The 22,527-nt window shown below is 38.5% G+C and overlaps 1 protein-coding gene across 1 annotated transcript in view; it reads left to right on the top strand.

Annotated features, from left to right (window-relative positions):
* Positions 1 to 22,165, top strand: part of LMO7 (LIM domain 7) — a 42,364-nt gene extending 20,199 nt beyond the window's left edge. The window contains exons 15-30 of the mRNA XM_010291678.1: positions 2,210 to 2,371; positions 3,750 to 3,934; positions 4,579 to 4,639; positions 5,692 to 5,748; positions 7,867 to 7,892; positions 8,207 to 8,311; positions 9,354 to 9,446; positions 10,837 to 11,207; positions 12,961 to 13,026; positions 13,346 to 13,411; positions 15,293 to 15,345; positions 16,884 to 17,103; positions 18,022 to 18,294; positions 19,658 to 19,766; positions 21,506 to 21,608; positions 22,122 to 22,165. Coding sequence (XP_010289980.1) covers positions 2,210 to 2,371; positions 3,750 to 3,934; positions 4,579 to 4,639; positions 5,692 to 5,748; positions 7,867 to 7,892; positions 8,207 to 8,311; positions 9,354 to 9,446; positions 10,837 to 11,207; positions 12,961 to 13,026; positions 13,346 to 13,411; positions 15,293 to 15,345; positions 16,884 to 17,103; positions 18,022 to 18,294; positions 19,658 to 19,766; positions 21,506 to 21,608; positions 22,122 to 22,165 — 1,994 coding nt within the window. The remainder of the gene's footprint in view (positions 1 to 2,209; positions 2,372 to 3,749; positions 3,935 to 4,578; positions 4,640 to 5,691; positions 5,749 to 7,866; positions 7,893 to 8,206; positions 8,312 to 9,353; positions 9,447 to 10,836; positions 11,208 to 12,960; positions 13,027 to 13,345; positions 13,412 to 15,292; positions 15,346 to 16,883; positions 17,104 to 18,021; positions 18,295 to 19,657; positions 19,767 to 21,505; positions 21,609 to 22,121) is intronic.
* Positions 22,166 to 22,527: the final 362 nt, after the last annotated feature.

The following is a 22,527-nucleotide window of genomic DNA, read 5'->3' as shown; positions in this document are numbered from 1 at the left end:
TGGCACCATACAACTTGTGGCACCTGAATTGCTAACTGGTCTCTGTAGGCTTCTCTGGAGGTGAATCAGAGCAGAAGCCCAGTATAGGCACCCTGGTTTGCACTCCTGAGAAGCACTTTTATTCAAAGACTGTAGAGGCAGTGGAGGAAGAGCAGCTGGCAAAGTTACTTGCCAAAAATTGAGCGGTGTAAGTTGTTCTGGCTGTGTTAGGTCTACCTGTGCAATCTAGAGACTGTTGCTATTCATTCAAATTTGTATGGTTGGGTTATGGTCTGGATATGTGTTTCTAGTGATACAGGAGGAACACGCAATCTTAAACTCCCTTCCTTTCTTAAAACTGAGCTGAAGTATACTGCTTTCACCTCTGAGCTGGGTCTCATCTCTGTTGAATTACTTGAGTAAAATGAACACCACTTCTTTTGGTTCCTAGAGCTCATTCTTTCCCAACACAAAACGGAGAAATTACCAGTTCTGATGACTCTCCTTGAGCCTGTAGCATTCTCTGTACCATGAGCATAAAGTTCAGTCTCCATGTGGTCAAATTATATGGTACTAAAGATCTTAGATTTTGAAATCAGACACAATTCCAAATGTTGTATGATGTTGCTGAAAATAGTAACTTCAGTGATAGTATCTTCAACAGTATCCTTAGTAGTACCTTCCATTAATAGACTTGAAAATCCATTAATTCTTTAGTATCTTCCTGGCTCAAAGGAGACGCGTATTTTTCCCAGTTTAACTATCACCCATGTTTGCTTCCTCCAAATAAAACCCCCACCTTTTCTTGTATAATATTACTTAAAAGTAATTGCTATATTTTGGAAATTTTACTGATAACTGCTAATGGAGTTTTTAGTCCATACTTTAAGAAGAATGCATAAAAATAGAGTATGGAGCTACACTCTTCTAACATAGTAGTTAGTGGTTTGGGTTTTTTTTTAGTGAACTATGGTGAATCACTGGTGCAATATTAGGAAGCATAGCATTTCTTCATTTCTTAACTTCCTCAGGTGCCAGGAATATTAAAAGCTCTCTGAATCCTTCGTGGATGATCCAGACTTATAGCAGCATTTTCCTAGTGAGTCAGAGATGGTCAGGATGAAGCATATGGTGTCTAAATTCTTCTGTCATGCTTGTCCACATTTGTTTCTGATAATGTAATACAGCATTGTTCTTGGTGTATTTTAAATAAGAAGTGTAGATTTCACTATTTACTTTGGAAAATGCTTCCATTGTGTAATTCAAATTTGGTTTATTTTATTAACATGAGGATTTATTGTGCAATCTTTAACTACGTTTTCACTTTTCCATTTTCTATTCTGCTAAGGGAATAATTGTTAATGGAAGAACCATTCAGATATAATTCATAAAAATCTTACTTAGGGAAGTTTGAATTTCTCAGCTCACCCATTTTCTGAATTAAATATAAAAAATTTATTAACTGGCACTGTATGTTCTCTGTCCTTAGGCTAGTGAGATCACCTGCCAATGTGTAGTAGATGAAAAAGAGTATAAAGTGCAGCCTGTCTTGCAAAATATCAGTAGAATTCAAAGTCCAAGCTGCAATAAAATTTGCCCTTAATAGACAAAATAAGTAGAATGCAAAGAAGGCTGATGGGACAGCACCCAGCAATATCTTGAGTCCAATTACTAGTCAATTCAGAACTAACAAACGTGTTTTAGCAAAGCAGTAAAGCAGCATGGTCTTGTCAGTAGAGTCCAGAAAATGTAAATAAGAATATGAGAAAGCCAGCTTCTACTGAAATTAATGAAGTGGAGGCTATTTTTTAGGGCAAATTAGAGGATTACCCAAACATTGGCTGAATTTCAGCTAATCATTGGCTACAGACGCTGTGGTGCTGCCTGCCTCTCTCTCCCTATTCCAGTTTATAAAGGTGAGTTAGTGAAGGCAAGAGTGGGCGCAGAGGTTGTTTGTTAAATGGGCTAACCAGAATGTGAACACTTACAAGTCCAAAAGGCTGATGTTCTTTGTCATTTTCGTAAGTTTCAAATTGAAACACTACTTTGATACTGAGTTTACTGACCTTATATTGCAGTGTAGTAGATTTTTTTGGAAGACTTTCTGAATATCCACCAATAAGCATTTCCTTGAATGATTCCCCTGCTCCCATCTCCCAGTCACGACTACGGTTAAAAAAAAGTTGTGAATGGAGACAAAATAATTTTATTTTTCTTCTGTTTTTTACAGGTAGCCCTGCAGCACTTTGTCAGCTGCATGTAGATGATGAGATCATTGCTGTCAATGGCACAAAGGTTTCACGTATGGACTACAGTCAGTGGGAAGAAGCCATCAGCAGAGCACTAGAAACTGGAAACCTTCTCATGGATGTCAGACGATATGGAAAGAATGGTGAGTTGTTTCATCAGGCAGATACACTATGCTCTGTAAGGCAAATAAGCTTTGTCTCTGCTGTACCTGACAGCTGAGAGTCCTTATTACCCTTACAGTAGTAATATGTATCTAAGCTAAGTAGTTTGCTACCATGTCTGTTGCATTTTAACACAACTTGGCTTTTTTTAACTACTCATGCATTAGAAATGTCTTGACAAGCAAGTCTACAAAGCATTGAACTACTGACATCTCTCTTGTGCTCTGGCCTGTTTCTGAAAGGATGCACAGGTAAAAAAGTGTGCAACCACCACACAAGAAAATGTTACATTTTCTTTCCTGCCATACCACAAAAATGAAGAGGGGCTAGTATCTAGAGGATAATAATATTATTAGAGCCTCTCTCCCTCCATCAGCAATTCCCTTTCTTCAGGGAAGGATGATCTTGTGTTCCTTTCTTCAGGGAGTGTTTCAGGTGGCATATGAGCTTGTGGATGATGTAGCACTGCTGTGCTATGGTTTTGGCCATTGACCCGAATACTGTGATGCTGTCTTTCTGGAATGGTACTACCTGTTCTGGCTAGTGAAGGTTTCCATCCTGGCTGAAGGCCTGGTAGTATGTCTAGACTTGCCATGGGTTTAATCAGGATACCCTTTCAAAGTCCAAAAAGAATTTCTCCAGAGTTGTAAGCGTGACCAATGACTTCTTGCGCTGTATAAATACAAAACATTCTTCTAGTGGGAAGCTAGGTAGAGTAAGTTACCAACAAGTGGGGAAAAAAGTACTGGGGTGAGGGAAAGACAAGAAACAAATCACAACTTCTACAGGACCTCACACAAACGAAGAGTGAGATTAATGGAGAAGAACACACTTAATAAATTTTAGGTAGTGGGAGGGGAGAAATGATGGAGTCTGAGAGAAGATTATCATTTGTCTTCGCCTCATCAGTTTTGCTAGTTTAGTTTAGACTGCCTGTTTTTTTCCCTCTGTGCTTTCTGACGAGCACAGACATGAAAATGACCCTTCCCTGGTTAGTGTATGACTCAAATTGTACCTTGTGTGAGTAAAGTTGGAAGAATTTTCTTGATCCTTACTAATGCTAATTAAATAGTTTCCAATGAATACTAATTGCTCTGTAATGTGAAGCTGCTGTAGTCCATATTAGCAAAACGTGGTAAACTTTTACCTTGCTTATGACTAACACTTGCATATTTGGGGAAGGCGGTCTGCTCATAAAAGCCCTTTTTCCTGTCTTCACAAATTCCACCTGATTTGTGTCTCTCCCTCTTCTGTTATGTGTTGTTTTTTGTGTTATTTTAACATGTTTTCACTAACTTTTGTTCTGTTCTTTGACATTACTGTCTACATTAAATTCTTGATCCTCCACATACCAAAAAGATTGGGGCAAAGACCAGCCTTCCCTGCTACATGTAAGGCATAAAATCCTCAATCTCACCAGTATGGCTACCAACATTATAGGTACATCTGAAAATAAATGGATTGATGCAACTTCTGGAGAACACATTTCAAATGTTTCCACCATATCAACAAAAAGAGATTTTTCCAGCAGCCTTCGAAGTTCTGTGAGTATGTTTTTGAAGGGTCCTAGGATTTGGGGGGAGGAAGAAAGTAAAAATGTAACACCTTGATAGGGGGAAGATGGCGAAAAGACCTTGGAAATCTTATTTTTACTTGTATTTACTTAAGACACATATAGGATATTGCAAATATGGAAACGTAGTTATGTACTTATTAAGGTAAATAAGATGTTTAAAGACCTGCTACTGTGTATTCATAAGTGGACACTTATGTTTTAACGAGAATGTATGGAGTGTTTATTCTTTAGAAAAGACTTTTACCTCCATCATTAGCGTAAATGAAAGTTGCAGCCCCAAAGAACAAGTGTATAGTTGCTTTCAAATTACTTGCAAATAACACCTTGCCTGCCAAGGAGCTGAAGTAAGAAGATCTTGGCTTCTGGCATTTTCTTGCAAACTAATGTTTTTTTATTTCAGCCAGCAATTCACAGCTGGTTATTGATCCCCTCAAATGTCCGCAGTTGTTTTATCATATAATACACTCAGGAATTTTTAGACAGTTTTGTATCTTTCTGTGGAAACTGTTCTGAAGTGTTTCATGATATACAGTTCCTGTCAGGGTAGATGTGTAATTGGATAAACTTCCACAAATCTGATGAACCTGGGCCCTTTATTTTTTATTTTTTTAGGATACAGAAACAAAATTGATAAATGGAATGCAAGGAGACCTTGGCTCTAATGAACAAAGAGGTAAACCACTGTTGCTTTTCATCTGCTAATCGTGTGGTTTTGCAACAAGCACGGACACTAAACCTGTAATCATTGCAAGCTTTGAGTGAAGCGAGACCTTAATGAACTGAAAGGTAGACAGGTATCACAGGGATCCAGTTGCACCCAAACTGGGTGTAGTTTGCTTCCACAATGTGGTAGGCAGTTGAAGAACTGGCAATAAAGCAATGACAACCCCCCTCATCTCTGCATTAGTGGTTGTAAATTTACTGTGTGGTAGGGGTGAAAGAGAAGGGGAGGTACAAAATTTATTGTAATTGCTATTGCATTTTGTGGAGACTGAGTCAGTATGAGTATTGATTTATTTCACTACCTAGGAAGAGTAAAGTTCAATTATTTTTTTTTTCTCCCCTCCCCTCAATTGTGAGGTTTTGGGGGTAGTGGTTGTTTTACTATAATTATTACACTTTTATTCCTGGAGAACAATATTGATTATTATGGTATGAATAATAATTCCTTACAATGCTATGAACAGTAATAGCCTTACTTGATGACAGTGAGAGAAACCAGGTACGTATACTTCCTAATGGAATGATAATCCTTAAATGGGAACTTTGTGTTTTGTTTTATCTTGAAGGCATATGGCAATTTATAAAAGAATTCCCCTGTGAGATCAGTTGCTCTCTCTCTGGAGATGCCTTTCTGATGACCTTAAATGGTGATTAGGCTCCTCAATCCAATTTGGCATCTCAGTCGTGGAGGCTTAAATTAGATGGGGAGAATCTGAGTCCAAGCTTGACACTCGTATTGTTGTTATAGTTGGACATTGTTAGTGATAAAATGAAATACTAATCGGTATATGATGTAACCTACTAAAAACTGTATTTGTTATTATGAAAGATCAGATTTCCTTTGTGTTTCAGGAGCTTTTTATTTTTCTGAAGTGACTTTACTGTAGATTGGAGGTGTAACAAACGTTTCTTATCCAGTGGTGATAGTCATTAAAAAAAAAAAAAAAAAAAAAAAGACAGCACCTCATTGACTTGTTTGTATTCTCTGTATTTTCCAAATAGCATCTGAACCTATTTCTTTGAAAAACTTAAAAAGACGGTCACAATTTTTTGAACAAGGTAAACCAAAGAGCTAACATTTCATGTACTTCCATGAAATTGTTCCTGCTGCACACTCCTCCTAACAAGTCTGGTGCTGGGTGCTATACCTCTTCAGCATTGTTTGTTGCAGTTATGACGGAGCAACATAATTAATTTCCCTTCTTTCCCCAGGGTCATCAGGTTATTCTTACAATTCATGGGTCTACCTTTGTGGTAATGGGTCTTTGCGTGTTCTCTTGTATCTATAGCTGTTTAAATCTCTTCTATGTTCTTTATACTTTTTTTTTTTCACTGGGTAGGAATGAAGGATAGCACTCTCTGTTAAGGTTTGCTACTACCTACAAAACAAGAATAATGTTGAATATTCCAGAAGAGGCTTAGCACAGATCTCAGAGCTGTTGATAAAATACTTCACTCTGGATTTGAGTTTGTCTTCAGTTGCAGCTCTGTGCTTTCATGTAAATTGGTGGAAAAAGACAGGTGCTGGCTTTCCACTATGTGGTGATGTCACAAGATCCGAAGACCAATATAAATTTTGAATTGAATATGCTAGCTTTTAAAGGCAAAAAATGAGGCACTCAATTTTGGTTTTGTAGGTTGCTTTTTGATGTTTTGCATGTCACAACTCACATACTTCCACTAATGTTGTACGTCTAATGCTGTTGTCAGACTATGTATGCCTTGCTGTTTTGCTGTAGCTTGAAAGAGTGAAATTCTGGCCCACTGGAAGTTCAGTGTGAATTTTGCCAATGACTTCAGTGGAGCCAGGACTTTACCTTCACTGGTGATGGCTTCTGTTTTTTCCAGAAGTGATATGTGAAGTGCCACAGCATCAATCTGCGTTTGTGGTTCTGTTTGCTTTTAAATACTTCTGCTGCATTATATCTGCAATATGATGGTATTTTGTTGTTGGTTGGGGTTTTTTTGTTTTGTTTTTTTTGTTTGTTTTTTTTTTTTTAAAGGCTGGCTGTGAAGTTTGGTTCTTATTTTAATAAATTTTATAGCAATATTCCAGTTGTGCTTGAGGAGGAAGAGAAGGGCGTAGTTCTAGAGTGTACGCTCAGTACAGTTTTCTTCATTTAAAACTTTTGACACTTTAGCTTTACAATGATATGAAAGAGTTTCTTTTTTTAAAGCCTGTACAAGCCAGCATAAGCTTACAGGGGCAAGACAAGAGCGGAACAAAGATCGGTGCTGCCTATGCCTCACTTTAACATCTCCTGGTGCAATTGCAGGAGATGAAACCTGTTTGTCCTATTATCACTGTGGCTGTTGCAATCTGATAATGGAGACAAAATTGTGCATTTATAGATTGGACGCTAGTCTGTGACTCCTTAGATATCTTTTGTATCCTAAATTTGACCTTTTTTCCACTTCATGTGGTCATACTTCAGAAAACTGTTGCAGCTTGTTGCATTTATGCATTTTTTTTTTTTTAACTGAAATGTGGACAGCTAAGTAACAAGTACACTAGCAACAAACAAAAATAGAGGTGATGCTTGGGAAAGGACTATACTTGTGCTTCTCCACATTTTTCTCAACTTTTAATATATCTCTGTAATAAGGATCTTGGCACAAGCTAAGACCAAGCACGATAGCCTCAAATACCATAAGGCTTGTGATGAATGGTGATAAGTTCACACAATTCAAGTGTGCTTTTGGGAGTAGGAAAGGAGGACAGTTGGAAAGGGGAAAACACATGGCTTTGTGGTAGAGAAGTTGCCTATGGATGTCTGTTGCTCTTAATTCACGTCAAGGGCAGCAGGTGAGTAGCTGCTTTACCCTGCAGCAGCGTTCTGGTTGTTGGTCATGCTAAACAGTTGGGTTTCAGAATAATAATAGGAGAGGTGTAGCAAAGAGCCTCTGTATTGCCACAGTGGGAGATGTACTGCTAATTCAAGCAATTGCTGATGGCACTTGTAAGCATGTAAAGCTTTTAAACAATGGCGCACACTAGTTAAAAGCACCTAGTGAATTCTGATGTCAAGTAAGTTCAGTAGGGCAAAATGCAAGCATGGCTTACTAAGGAAGCAAAAGTTAGTCTGAAGCTCGGGCTTCCCACTTTTACACAAGTCTTGCAGTAGTGAGTATATATGGTTCTAATAATTTCTGTTTGTTATCTTCCAAATCTTACAGGAGGCCCAGAGCCTGCAATGCCTGATGTAAGTACTATTTACAAACTACTAATTAGTGGTATAATCCTGGTCTTTTCAAGAAGTCCACTGCTTTCTGTTGCATTTTATACTGCTTTAAAATTGATTATCGAATCTGAGAGTAATGACTAAGATTTTTCTAATGTGTGATGGAATGGTTGCTTTATGTCTGTTTGAAGAAAAGGCTAATTTAGGTCGTTGTCACTATAAAGCTGTAGTGTTTGTAATGGCCTTTATTTCTTGCTTTAAAAAAACATGTTTTAAAAGGTAGAGTGTTGATTACATGGAAGAAGATCATATTATTTCATTCTGTGCTATATTAGCTCCCAGTCCCATCGATTAGTGCTCCTAGTCGTCGGGTTTGGGATCAAGAGGAAGAACGAAAACGACAGGAAAAATGGCAGAAGGAGCAGGACCGTTTATTGCAGGTATAATTAATCTTCATAATCATAGGCTGGCAATCCCTTGGGTGCAGCAAGTGTGATGTCAAAGTACAGCTTAGCAACGCTGTTGCTTTCTGGATGGTATATCTTTTGTCATTCCTTTTAGCTTACAAACTCTGCAAGGCAAGAGCTGTGCCTTCCTAAACATATTTGTGGTCTCTGTTATGGTTTGGGTGCTCTATTTGATGCCTGAAGAGATGGTTTTAAAGAATGTAAGCCTTGGCTCCCCTTTCTTGAGAGCAGTGTCAGCCCTCTGCCATCATTTTTTTGTTCTTTGCTTCTCCTTTTTTAGTCCTGAAGTATAAAATTTGGCCAGAGTGATAACGTTCTTTCTCTTCCCTATGATCCCAGTGATGAATTTTCAAATAATAAAGGAAACAAACTCTTTCTTTGCTTATTTCCAACGTCTTAGAAGGCCTACTTCTGACATCATTAAATATTTTGCTTTTCTCAAGGTCTAAGTGGTGACTGACAAAACCACCAATGTATTTATTTTGCACCTTGAGTAATGCCTTAAGACCTTACACTGATTTCATACCAAATCCAGTCATAGGACAAATTTGGAGGCCCAGAAGTTGGTTTTTGTTTAGATAACGTTCCAAAAGACTAAGAGCTCTTGCTTAAACCTAAATACTGCCTCATACTTTACTTAGTGATCACTTTATATTTACCGTATTTATGTGCCCAATTCCAAGTTAAATACAATCACTCCATCTTTCAAGAAATACCTTAGGTAGCTGATTTTTGTTCAAATGGGAACTAAACTTTAAGATGGGGAATATAAACAGATGTGAGATCAGTTGTTAGAAGACTTAGTGTAATAAGCCTGGATTCTCTGAAATCAGTTGCAGAATTCCTTTTGATGGTACCTGAGTTAGGATTTCATTCACTCATGACAGACCTGATGTCCTAGTGAAGGTCGAGCATGTTTTTGACACCTTGGTCTGTTACAAAACACATTAAGTAACAGCAAATAAAACATACTATGTTTATTATTTGTGTGTTTAACTTCAATCTAACCTAACAGGAGAAATACCAACGGGAACAAGAAAAACTGAGGGAAGAATGGCTACGAGCTAAGCAGGAAGCAGAAAAAGAGAGCTCCAAGTATTTTGATGAGGTAGGCTGTGAACATGGCTTCACCTTTGACTGTTTAATTTCATGATGGCTTTTTTTCCTTACAGTCGGTGCATGCAAGCAGATAGATAATTTATTTTGCCATGCCATTTATCTTCTCATTTTGGAAAATAAATTATTGTCTATGACTTGGTAGAAAGAGGTTGCAAAAATGGGAAGGAAAGAGTAAATGGGATGCTTTGAGACTTGTTGAATATGACTTTTTTCCTTACGGATTGGTTAGGTAACTAACACCAGAAATATGTTGGAAGAAAGTTACAGCATGTATTAATTACTGTGATCAGAATGAAATCATCACCTTTGCTGTATATGCACCTCCTGATGCTACTTGTTGGAATTCTGCTTCAGTACTTCATCATGAGGCATGTTCTTATGTGCCTGGCTTTTACTGGCAACCAGTTCATCCTGTCTCTGATAAATTTACATGTCAAATCAACTTCATGACTTGCCGTCATATGTTTCAAAACATTGAATGTGTGTAGTTTCTGTAGATGCTGACTTTTGTGGCTGTTGATTATGGGAAGTTGAACGGGTTTTCTCCTGAGTGTAGGAGGTGTCTGAGATATCTCTTTATGGCTATGTGGGTGCTGCTTCAGGCATCCTAGCTAGATCAGTTGTGTTTGTACAGTCACGAATAAGTAGACTGTAAGTTAAAGCTGAGGAGTTCAGTAAGGAAGCTCTTTGAGCTGTTAGAAGACTTTGCTGTTCAAGAATGTAAACCATTTCATATTTTTACTATCATTAGAGGTTTGGAGGGACCCATAAACAGTATTTGTTCCCTACAACTAAAACATCCCTTGACCACTGAAAGACCTTTTCTCATGTTTGAGAGAAGAGTCATAGAGTGGTAGGTCTGAGGTTTGACTTTCAAATGGTAGGAGAATGGAGGAGGGTGGGGGTTTGCTCCACATCAGGATTCATGTGAAATTTATTCGTCTGATACACACTTGCAGTGTATATCTTGGTGTATATGCACTTAGGTAGGCCTCAGGTTTCTAAGTCAAAACAATAGGGAGAAATGCTGGGTATCGTGGCAGAGTTTGTTTTCCATGGGTATTTAAGTGGGGATGGGATGGCTTGAAATGTAAGTGATACTTTAGAAAGCAGAATGTTTCACATAGTTGTGGCCATGCTACCCGTGGGGCTCGCTAAGGCTGCCGTGTGGAATGAAGCTCTTGCATTAGGAGAACGTGCTAGCAGGCACTCAAAACATGAAACCAAAGTACGCTGTGGGTCTTGCGTTGAAAGTGTTTGGGATGCTTTTTGCAGTCTTCCCTCATAGAATAAATTAACTTTTTTCTGAGTGAGCAACCTGCTTAAAAAACAGCTCTCTTGCCTTAAAACAGGTTTTTTGGTTTTTTTTTTTACCACAGGAGCAGACTGTTCTAACCTTAAACAGAACATCTGTCCCTGCACGGGCTCCATCTGTGTCCAGCTGGAGGGCAAGCCCTGAATCAAATATTCCTGAGGAGCCAGAAGGAGATGGAGGAAGCGAGCTGGCAGCGCGCTTGCTGGATGAGGAAGAAGAAACGAGGAGGCTTCAGGAGGAACAGAGGATCCAGGAAGAAGTAGCCCTGCGTTTTGCGCAAGAAAGGGAACTCCAAGAGCTGGAGCTTGAGAGACAACGTAAAGAGAGAGAACAGCAGTATGCTGAGGAGCAGAGGCGGCGGGCAGAGATGGAGGAGCAGAGGCGGCAGGCTGAAAGGCAGAGGGAGGCGTCAGTGGAGATGCCTCAGTACCAAAGGTGTGCGCTTGTGATGGGATGTACTCCCTCTTCCTTCTGCATCAAAAATTCAAATACATTTCTAAAGGGAGCATGCATGTCCTGAATGTATAAGTGTATTCATGTAAGGTAGGTACTGTAGAGTAAGCAGGATAGCCTTTCTTTCTAAAGGTAGAAGAATCAGTCTTTCCCTGTGAACTAAGTGCTCTGTTAACCCACCTCTGCTCATTTTTTAAATAGCAAGTATAAATACAGTAACTATAGCCAAATCAAAGAGGGCCTGAAGCACTTAGTGTGAAGATTTTGTAAGGATCCTGCATAAGCTTGTAAATTGAGAGCCGGTGGCTCAACATACAGTGCTTTCAGAAGAACTACCAAGTCAACTCTCTTCCAACAAATGCGTGACTGATTTTGCAGACTCCTCTCTCGTGTTAGTTCGACAGTGCAACAATGAAGTTTAATTGCACCATTGGGTTAATTTATTGATGAGGGGGATCATGGTGTATGAGTGAACAGATACTGGCTTAGATATCATGGACTGTTAGAAATACCCGCAGTGGATATATTTATTCTAGAGCATGAAATACTTTCTTCCATTACCTCCTTCAGCAGCTGGTTTAAAAACAAAAACAAACACAAACAAACAAAAAAAGGGGGGGGAAAGAACAACACTCCCCCAACTATTAGTTTACAAGTCCATGTTCTTGCCCAGAAATGTTCAGACTACTATTACAGGCATCATGGGAGAGTAGTCTGTCTGAAACAGATTAAAACAGTAACTTTTCCTTATTTCTTGTGCATTTAGCTTATTGCCTTGTGTATGACTAGCTTTGCTTTTTCCCTTGAGGATTTTCCCCTCTTCTTATATAAGTAATAAGAGATGACTGAAGATAACGCATGGTATCAAGTTAAGTCTTAGGAGAAAAAAATATGGTTATAAAATTGCATATTTTTGCAGGGCAGATTGAGACCTGGAGTTACTTTAGCTTGTTGTAAATGACTGCTGCTTGAGATCCCGGCTGAGCAAAGCAGAGGCACAGTTACATGGCTAAACAGGTTCTTCTTGGCAGCTGAGCCAGGGTATCTCTACAGTTTTAGCTTGCCCCAATTGCAAGATAATAGGACTTTGTATGGTAACTTATTAAGCTGCTGTAATACCTGCATATCTAAATCCTTGATATATGCTTTAGTCTCAAGGGATTTCATTGCTTCTGAGGTTGGTGCCAAAGGATGCGTTTTGCTAAACAAGGATGGCTTTGCTTAATAGTAAAGGAGCAAGTTCAGTGAAACTGGGGTTTAAAATACTTCCCATTAAGTGTTTGGTTTACGATGCTATCCAAAGATATGACTTGAAAACTGAAAAGTTATATGAACATCTGTGAAGGCATGATACTTGCTGCAAAGAGTGCTGAAGTTGGAGACAGGCAGCTGGAAGAGCTTTGCTGGTGGAAGTTAGCGTCTCTCAATGGGTGACAAACTACACCTATACAATTTGCTAGAAAATGCATGTAGCTTTCAGAGAACTGCTGTGTTTGGACAAAGCTTGCCTCCTGCCTTTAAAAGGGATGAGATAATGACTGTCATATACTGATACTTGTAATTTTTGCAGCATCTTAAAAAGTCTTCAGGGTTTTTCTCTCATGTATTTTCCTGTTTCTAACTAACACATTTGAACTTTCTCCTTTTTCTCTATGTGCACTTATTGTTTGTTCAATTTGTAGAAAATGTTTTTTTGTTTAATACATATTTTCTTCTATCTGTATTTTGCTTCTAGACATTATGAGCGTTACGAAGTATCTAAAACAGTGGAGGATCGAGCTGGCCATCCTCTCATTGACAGGTAATAAGAAACTGAATTGATTGATAGGTTGAAACATCATTAGCAGTAAGTATTAACCATTTTGGCATGCTCAGGTTTGGATTCCTTGTGACTTATGAAAACGTAATTGCAGGCAGTTTTTCTGAACAACCTTTCTTTTTCTGCCTCCTTTTCTTAATTGTATTTCAACTGACAAAATTAAGCCTCCTTAGAACTTTAACTGTTTGGGGTTTTTTTCCTTTTTTTTTCCTTTAAGGATCTGTTTTGAATATTTTTAGTAGAAAATACTTATGTCTATGTATGTCTCTTTCTGTATATGAACATCATTATTTTTTTATAGGCATTATGAGCGTTACGAAGTTTCTAAAACCATTGAGGAGCAACCTGGCCAGTCATTTGCTGACAGGTATGTGTGATACTGAATCTTAGCATAGACTGTAACATCACCATTTCTGTGTCAGAAAGCTTTGAAAATTCCAATAAACTTTAGCCATGGCAGTTAAGCGTATACTTTGTGTTTCTGCTGTGTTTTGCAGTTTTTATGGGCATGTTTTAATATTGAGAAAACAAGCAACCAAACTTTTGGCAAATTATACGCTGTGCTGTAAACAACAGTTAGTCAGTAGGATTTTACTGGGAGAAGCAGAATTATAAGGAGGTAAACATGTGGGTGGTACTAGACTTATCTGGCTGGAAAACAATTTCAGATAATACTGTGGTTGTGTCATAACGTGCTATACAAACTAAGGTGCAGTCATTCCAATCAGGATTGTGCAATTTAAGAGAAAGTAAACAGGGAGGGAGGTAAGAGGCAGCAGCAGCATATTTATCAGGAAGATGGTTGATGTGCCATTAAGTTATGCTCTCTTACCTTGGCTATTTTCTATTTTGTTTTGCTTAGTGGTTGTTTAGGGGCTTTATTATTGTTTCTGTTTTGCTTTGTTATTTCAATACAATATATTAGCCACTGCAGATTTGGGCTTTTTGAATAGACAGCTTTTTCTTCTCCCTCCCATAACTGGGCTGTGGTTAAAAAATGCTGAAGTAACCTAAATCCAGAAGGTTTGTATCAAGCCTTTGTCTTAGGTGGCATCCCACAGTAGTTCTGAAAGATCACCTCTGCTGTGTATTTAATCAGTTCTTTTAGTTGGTGTGAGCATCATTTTTTTTTTTTCTTAAGAGGAACGCCAAAATTTACAGGGTGCAATTAATGGGTCTGTTACTAATGGAAGGTCTAAATCTAACTTCAGAAAGTGCCTGTACTAAATAGTTACATCTTGGATATATGTGTGAGGACACTCAGGTGCTAAAAGCACCCCAGGCAAGGCTGACCTGCTCTTTGGAGCTCCTGTTTAATACAGGTAACTGTTGAAATTGTTGCATCTTCTCAAACAGATAATAAAATAGGTCCACACTGTAGGACAGATAATCAGAACTTGGAGGAGCAAGAAATGTGATGCAGTTTATGCATCATTTATTTACAGACAAAGGCCAAAGCTCCCTCAAAGCACTGTTGTGCAGCCAGTGCTGTACGTGTAAACACATTGCTGTAGTAGCTTTGAGTTGTGACCCAGCAAAGGATTTCTCTTCTTTAACAAAGTATTTTAAGCAAAAAACTTGGCTGTATTACTTGAAACTAATAATACAGCACAGAGGTGTTGCTGAAGCTCCTGCTCTGTACTGTCAGAAAACCAGCTTTTTGCCATTTGTCTTCCTATATATTGAATGACATTTCTTGGCTAAAACTCATTAAAAAATTATGCTGCTGGGTATAATCAGTGAATAATAAATTTTCCCAAGAGCAATCTACATGCAGTGTTTGAGGAGGTGTTTTGCTTATGGTCTAGTAACGGTGCTGAAGTATGATTTAAGTTTCTCATGAAGTTAAATAATTTATAAACCTGCTTTGAAAGTTACCACTTCTTTGACTGTCTGACTGTAGTCTTCACACAGCCTCTGCAGGGAAGGACTTTGGTTTTTACATGATTTTGTTGAAGCAAATAGAATGATTGGTCCCTTATACCTGAAGTACTGGGAACCTTCAATACAAAATTTTAACTTTTAATCTGTGATTACCTATTGACATCTAAATATTGACATCTTTTTTCCCCTTTATATCCTGTTGGTCTTTGTGTATTTTTGCCTCTTGTTTTAAGTACAGCGTAAGTTGTTGATGGGAGGGATGGTGAAAAAGGGCTGTGTATCGCTGATCTGCAATAATAATATCTTTGTGTGTGACAAGGCCTCCTAGTTTAGACAGAGAAATGAATGTTTTTTGTATCCTTAGGAATAAGTCCAAGTCAACTTCAGAACTGAATGAATTCAACACAATCAGAAATGGTAAGTACTGTTTAATTTCCATTTTTTTTTAAAATGTTCTTTTTTTTAAAAAAGGTGTATAGGACATAGCCATCCTAAGAAAATTAATTGTCAAAGTGCTTTTTGATAGCTGCATTGTAATTCAAATTCATACCATGCCATGATTTTATGAAGCTTTAACAACAAGAGGAAATTCATACAGTAACATATAAGCCTAGGACAAATATGATTAACTGCTGTCTTGAAGTGCCATAGCAGTGATTACAAACAAATCTTAGATGCTTATATTTTAGATGACTGATGTTTATATGAGATTAAACCAATCATGTAGGTATATCATCAAAGATGTATGTGCCCTTGATAGGTTGACTGTCAGTAAAAAAAGCTGCACATACCAAGATGCTAATTTATTTAATACAACTGTTCACTCTTTTTAACTTCTGTTAGTGTAGGAATAACACAGCTAGAAGCTGCTCTTGATACCATCACAGTGGCTTGTATCCTGGACTCTACTTCATTGCTGCCTTTCTTGAATTGTTGTTCAGTTACATTACTGCATTTTTAGAGGAATGTGTGTAAAACAAACAAACCAACCATATTTATAAATATGTTAGAGTAGAAAATGCCCGAAAGCTATTTGTCTGTCTAAATCATGGTTAAGAAAAGTAATCATAAGTAGTCATAGAAAAGTAAATGGTGTATTAGAGGAAATATTGCAGATTGACAACACTGCTTTCACACACTAAAGCTTGATCATTGAAACTAATGAGCAAGTAAACTTCCATAATAGTTTATAATGGTAATCTGTAACAATAAAACCAAGAGCAAATCTGTAGTCAGAGCAGCATTTAAAGGGATTGAAATTTCAACTGAATGACTTATCACTGAGTAATTTTCTTAATTAGTCTTACTATAAAAAATAGTTGCTGGATCTAGGAAATAAAGAAGAAAATGTTGCTTTCTGACATGTCAACACATCAGAGAAGGATGGCTTCTTTGTTTCCCCTTCCAAAATTTCAAAGGCTGTAAGATTACACACTCTTGTCGTCATCTCCCATCCCCCCCATGTTCATGTAAAGCAATGTGTTTAGTGCCTTGAATAAGGAAAGAATTCTTGAAAACAAGGACAATTTATAGAAAAAGAGAGTATGAACTCCTAAAGGGAAAGAAAGTATCCAACCATTCAATTATATAATCCGTATATGCTTTGGTTTGTATTGCAGGAATAGTCAACATAGTCAATAGTCAATATTACAGCAATATGCATATACACTTGGGAAATGAAGGAAAATACCTACTTATTTAAGTTAAATACCTAATATTTAAGTTAAACATCATGTAAAAGGCCACATTAAATGGAAACGCAAATGAAAAAACTGTAATAATGATGTATTGCCAAGTTTGATACTGGTCATTCCACTGTAAAAAGGAACTAGAGAAACTTGTGAATGTGATGATGAATGACTGCTTTTGGAGTTACAGCCAGAGTACTGGATGTGTGATAACTGCTTTTGTGGCTTAAGGTGTCTAGCTGAAGTTTGCGCATGTTGTCCAAACAGGTACTCAGAGCAAGTGTTCAGAGAGGTCCTGGAACACGGGTGACTCGCAGAAGAAGTCTCAGAAGGAGCACAACCTTTCTGCAGCAGAGTTGGAGAGACAGCAAATCCTTCAGGAAATGAGGAAGAAAACATCTCTACACACGGACAGCAGCTGGATTAGGCAGCGCAGTTCCAGTATACATAAAGAGCCTATTAATCTGTACAGCAATAGCATGAGGAGGTAGGAATCACGTTAAAAATTAACTTTGTCTCTTGTCAAATATTTTTGTTTGGTTATTCTAAACTTCAGCTTGTATTACAAAGCACAGAAACGAGTTGAGTCTGTGAAATACTGTAAGGTAAACTGAATAGCAGCACAGATAGAAGAAACTAGCAGTATTAAGCCTGGGATTATATTTTTTTTGCAAATAAAGAATGTGGTTGTGAGCTGTAAATAACTCGAGCTGCTTATTTCTTGGTCAGTATACCAGCAATGGAAATCAGTAAGTGTGCCATGTCACTGACAGATGTGCTTAAGAATTTCAGCATGACAATTTGTTGTGGAAATGGATTATTATGGCTAAAGAGTATACTCTTTTTTTAACATAGAAATACATCAGGAAGTCTGGAGTTTTCTTGCTTTAAGTAGTGTATGAATGTTGGATTTGTCACTTAGGAAACAGCTGAGTTATCAGTCAGGAGAGTGTTTGGCTATTGGGCCAACACCTTGCACCTAGATGATACTATCCAGTCTGGGTGGATTGCTATTTCCTTCTGGTATCCCTTGGAGAAAACAAAAACAAACCTGGTATCTGCTGTCCGTTGCAGTACAGCGGATTTTGATATGGTTCACCCTGATAAGGCGGGAGTGAAGAGTGTTTTGCCTTTATTCACTGTAGTGGTTAAGTGCCACCTCTCATTTGCTTCGCCTGTTTTTCTCCCATGAGACTAGGACTGGACACAAAGCATAATTTGTGGCTCAAACATTTTAAATCGGTATATGAAGAATATTGCTCAGGGTGATCAGACAAACATATTCATGCTAGAAAATTTTAAAAATGCTAGAATAATGGTTTCCTTTTTTAAAAAATAAGAAAGTAGTAGCTCTTCTGCTCCGGCTGTACTGCCATTTACATTTGTATGTGTACCTATATTGCAGGGGGGAGTCTTTGGACAATCTCGATTCTTCAAGAACAAGCTCTTGGAGGCACCATTCATGGCTGAACCAGTCTGCCTCCTCTTCATCTCTGTCCTCTAGTCAAGATTTCAGTCGCCCAGTGTCCACTTCAAACCGAGCCTACATGTGCACTCCTTCCTCCAGCAAAGCACCTCCTGCGGCCACCTCTGCGAGAGCCCCCTCCATGTCCCAGGCAGCCCCCCGGGCTCAGTCTCCCCTCTCTGCTTCCCAGCCAGGGTCTCAGACACGCAGCAGGTGAGTGGGTGCCCTTCTGCTGGGAATGTATAAATGTCAGGCTGCAGTAGGAGCAGACTTTTTATATGTGGTGGTCTACAGCAGTGGTCTTGCCCATAACATTGATTAACAAGTCTGAAAAGTACCTGGAGTTTTCTGGCTGGACAGGACAGTGGAAATATGGTCTGGTATATCTGGTATATGGGCCTCCCTACTCCAGTCACTCAGAAAATGCCCCAGGTTTGTCATCACTGCTTGACATTGGTTAAAAAAACAAAGGAACTGGAATAATAAATCTCCCGTCTCCAAGCCGTATGTTGGTTACCAGGATGATTAGTAAAAGCCTACTCCAGATGGCATTTCTGACATTTATTTTCTTAGGTTTGTTTTAATAAAAGATTCCTGAAACCCACACTTTATGGCCCTCATCTTGGTCTCTCCTCCCCCCTTCCTGGCATGTGGTCAATATCATCTCAAGGAGCACTCAGGAATGCTCATAACCTGTGACCTTGGAGAATTACAGAATAGGATGTTGGTTTTAATCTAGGAGGAGAAAGAAAGAATTGCAACATATTTTGAAACAAAAATGGAATTCAGTTCTGGTAGGGTAGATAAGTGTGCTGTTTTATGTACTTGAAACATTTAAAAAATACTTTGGGATAAGACTATAGAGAATCATCCCCATACAATTACTTCTATTATATATAACAACAGTGTGAACACGGCTTCACTAGCTCTTACACTCTCAGGCACTTTGTAGGGACCTAGCTTTTTTTTAAAAAAAAAAAGGGTCAATTTATCACATTCTTTATAATGTAAGAAAATTACCTTCTTAAGCATGTTTGCTTATCTTGTTCTCACTTCCATTTGCTAACGTCTTGGTAGATACATGGAAACTGACCTCTGTATGGCTTATGTTAGAAGAGTTAACATAATATTATGTGTCCAGGACTAGCCTTCTGTTATCTAACAAGGTGCAGATGGTGGGACTTGGCAGGGGTGCTTGCTAAAACTTAGCCTTCAGGATGATTCCCCACAAGTAAGAAATAAGGCAGGAGCACAAAACCTGTGTTCTTACTCTCCAAACTTAACAATATACTTTTTATGTTTATTTGTAGAAGGTATTTTGTACAAGGAAGTATCTCCCAAGAATGTGACAGAACTTCTTCATTTGTTCCTATGTAACTTTGATCTAAAGTATAACACTTCAGCTTTCAGATCTACTGTAAATAGTACTAATTTTCAGTTTATTTTCCCCAAGCAGTGTAATAGTCCACTTTCTACCAGTGTGTTTTTATTTTTAGTCTCAAAAAGTCTTTGATAACTTTTCTTTGTCTTTTAAACCTTTTCAAGCTGGTTTTAAGGATTTTCATTCTATATTTAGGTCAGTCAGTGGGAAGAAAATCTGTTCATACTGTAATAACGTTCTGGGCAAAGGAGCAGCCATGATCATTGAGTCTCTTGGTCTTTGTTATCATTTACAGTGCTTTAAGGTGAGAGCTGGGAGTCACATCGTGAAGGAACAGGAACTAATCAGGAGCACGCATGGCTACTCAGTGTTATGCTCACTGGGGCTCTACTAATCACTTGCTTTGCCTTCTACTCTTGACAGCGTGGTGCATGCATATTTCCGTGAGGCAGTACTATCTGCAGGCATTTAGCCCTCAACTCTAGAAGTATTTCTTAAATGCCAGAGCTAACAAGTAGAACTTTGACAAGTAAGATGGGCCCGTTGACTGTGAGATCTAAGTTCTTCCTTCTTCAAATAGGCAGCAAAAAATCAGAAGGTGCTGAGCCACTTCTCCCAGAGAAACGAGCTCCTTAAAAAACTGAAATCTCAGCCTGGACCCTGGCAATTGAATCATCTAAGATGACCCATCACTTCTAAACTAATCATAGCAGACAGCATTTGTGTGGTGCTTTCCAGGCAAAGGCATGTTGTCAGTGTTCAACCTAGCAGGATAAAACCCAGCACCAAACCAGAAGCTGTCTTTAGTGCTACTCAACCCTGGTGAGAAGCTAGGTATATTAGCTCATGCTCAGCACTGAGACATAGTTACATGATTTCCAGTCAGCTTGGGCCGTACACAGAGCTGAAAGAATAAACGCCTGCCTGCAAAAGATGTAAAAGCACTCCTAGTTTCCCTGCCCTAACACCAGATGAGGAATTAGACTCTGATTTGGAGGTGCCGTTGGACCTTACTTCTTCCATGGCTTTCAGAAAGAGACTTTTGAGTCTGGTTCAGAACACTTGTCTTATGTGCCCAGCTCAAATTCATTACCTGGACTATTACAAGGGATTGACTCAAAGGTCTTCCTGGTCCTGCCTGCCTGAGCAGGAGGGACAGGAGTAATCCGTGGGAACTGGTCATCATTCCTTTTCTTGCAGAACATGTATTCTGTGTGAGGGAGTCCACCTGTAGCTCCTAACCTACAGAATAAAATACCAGATTTCTGTTTTTCGAATTTCTGAAGACTAATGAGCTGTTGAACAGACTGCCATCCAAAAGATTGATTACTCATTTAAGCAGGCAAACTATCTGTCCTCCTGTAGTCAGCTTTGCTTTGTAAATTCAGTAAGGAGAGTGTTATGTTTTGGGTTACATTCCTTCCAGAGGTGGTTTATATTGACAGCAAAGATGTGTTCAGCCACCATAGTTAAATAGTTTAATGTTAGCATGAAAACTACCAAGCCCCTTATTCATGTGTTTATTCAAGAAAAATGAAATCGGCTCCTCTCCAAATAAGAAGTTTTTTCTATGATGCAAGCCCAGGACATTTGGGGTGCCTGAGTATTTGCTGCTTTGAGTGCCAAAGGGCTGAGGACACCAGCAGTGTATAGTGCTGCCTGGAAATATGCAAGTAGCACACCCAGGTGTTCTGTGCCAAAATTGCTGTTGCCATCTAGCGACCGAATTTTTTTTTGTGTTGAGCCAGTTTTAATTTTCAGAGAAACTGAAGTTCAAGTTAGATTTAATGAACTAAGCTCTAAAAACCATCTGCTTTATGTTTGCTTAGTTGGTGTATCTCTGCTATTTGTTGTTCAGTCGTTGCCTTAAAATACTTTCTCAGGGTTGGTTGCATTTTGGTCTACTAATCGTTACACATTTGCTTCTAGTGATTGTGGGTTTATGGTTCAAGCTTTGTTGAGCTTAATCCAAGCTGCTTTTGAACAGCATTTTTGTTTCTCAGTATTTTGTAAGGAGTTGCTAATTATTCACCTATCATACAGTGTGTTGCCTGTGGATGCGACCTTGGGGGATCCCGCTCTGGAGCTGAAGTTAGGATCCGAAACAACAAACTCTTCTGCAATGACTGCTATATCAGATTTAAAAGTAAGGCAATCCAACTGCAGTGTGCATGACCATAGTTCTTGTCTGTGCTGTACAACTTCAAGTGTTTGCTCAGCTGGGCCACTCGATAGCTTTCATGTTTAGCTTTAAGTTGGTTCATTAGTGAATAGGTTCAGCAAGGTCTGATTGACAGTTTCTGTCTTTTGTAGGGTACTCATTCCTAACTTTTAACTTGCTGGTAGCTGATCTTACCAACTTGTTATTAAGCACCTTCAAGCAGACAATGTGGTATAGTCATCCTGCTTTCTTCATAAATCTGAGCAAGTGGTGTCTAGGAGTTGTCAGTTGCTGAACAGGCTTGTCTTGATAAGAGAGAAGTCTTTTTGAAAACTTGTCTATATTTTTTAATAAAGTAGTCTGAATATGTATGTACTCAATCCTAACACATACCTGGAAAGCTAGTAGTTTATCCTGTGCAGGTGGCACAAATGCTGGTTTCTTTTTGCAATGCTATTATTATTTGAATTATAGGTCTGTGATTGGTTATTCATTTAGGTACAAGTTCAGGAGGAATTGATTTACTTACAGATCTTAATTAAAAGGTGCAGTATAATTTTTTTTCTTTTATTATGGTTTGCAGAATTCTGATTTACTGGAGCATGATGTTAAGGCTTTGAATAATGGTGTTGAGTTTTGAGGGGTTTTTTTCTGCTGTCATAGATGATGGTAGACAACCTCCTAATTTTGACAAGTTTCAGGAGCTTTATATAGCAAATATGGAATCTCTAGGATGATAAATTTCAGCTAAGGGAAAACATTTCTGAATTACTTGTGGGAAACATGTCCACGTTTCTTCATGAGCCGAGCACGTTTTTATCATGGTGGAACAGAAGGCAGTGAAGGGAAGGTGATACTCATGCTACAACACATCAGCAGGACTTGGGCATCTGCTGGCTGAGAA

Source organism: Phaethon lepturus, unplaced genomic scaffold (assembly GCF_000687285.1).
Source record: "Phaethon lepturus isolate BGI_N335 unplaced genomic scaffold, ASM68728v1 scaffold7947, whole genome shotgun sequence".
Classification (NCBI taxonomy): domain Eukaryota; kingdom Metazoa; phylum Chordata; class Aves; order Phaethontiformes; family Phaethontidae; genus Phaethon; species Phaethon lepturus.
This window is presented reverse-complemented; position numbering and strand designations above follow the sequence as displayed.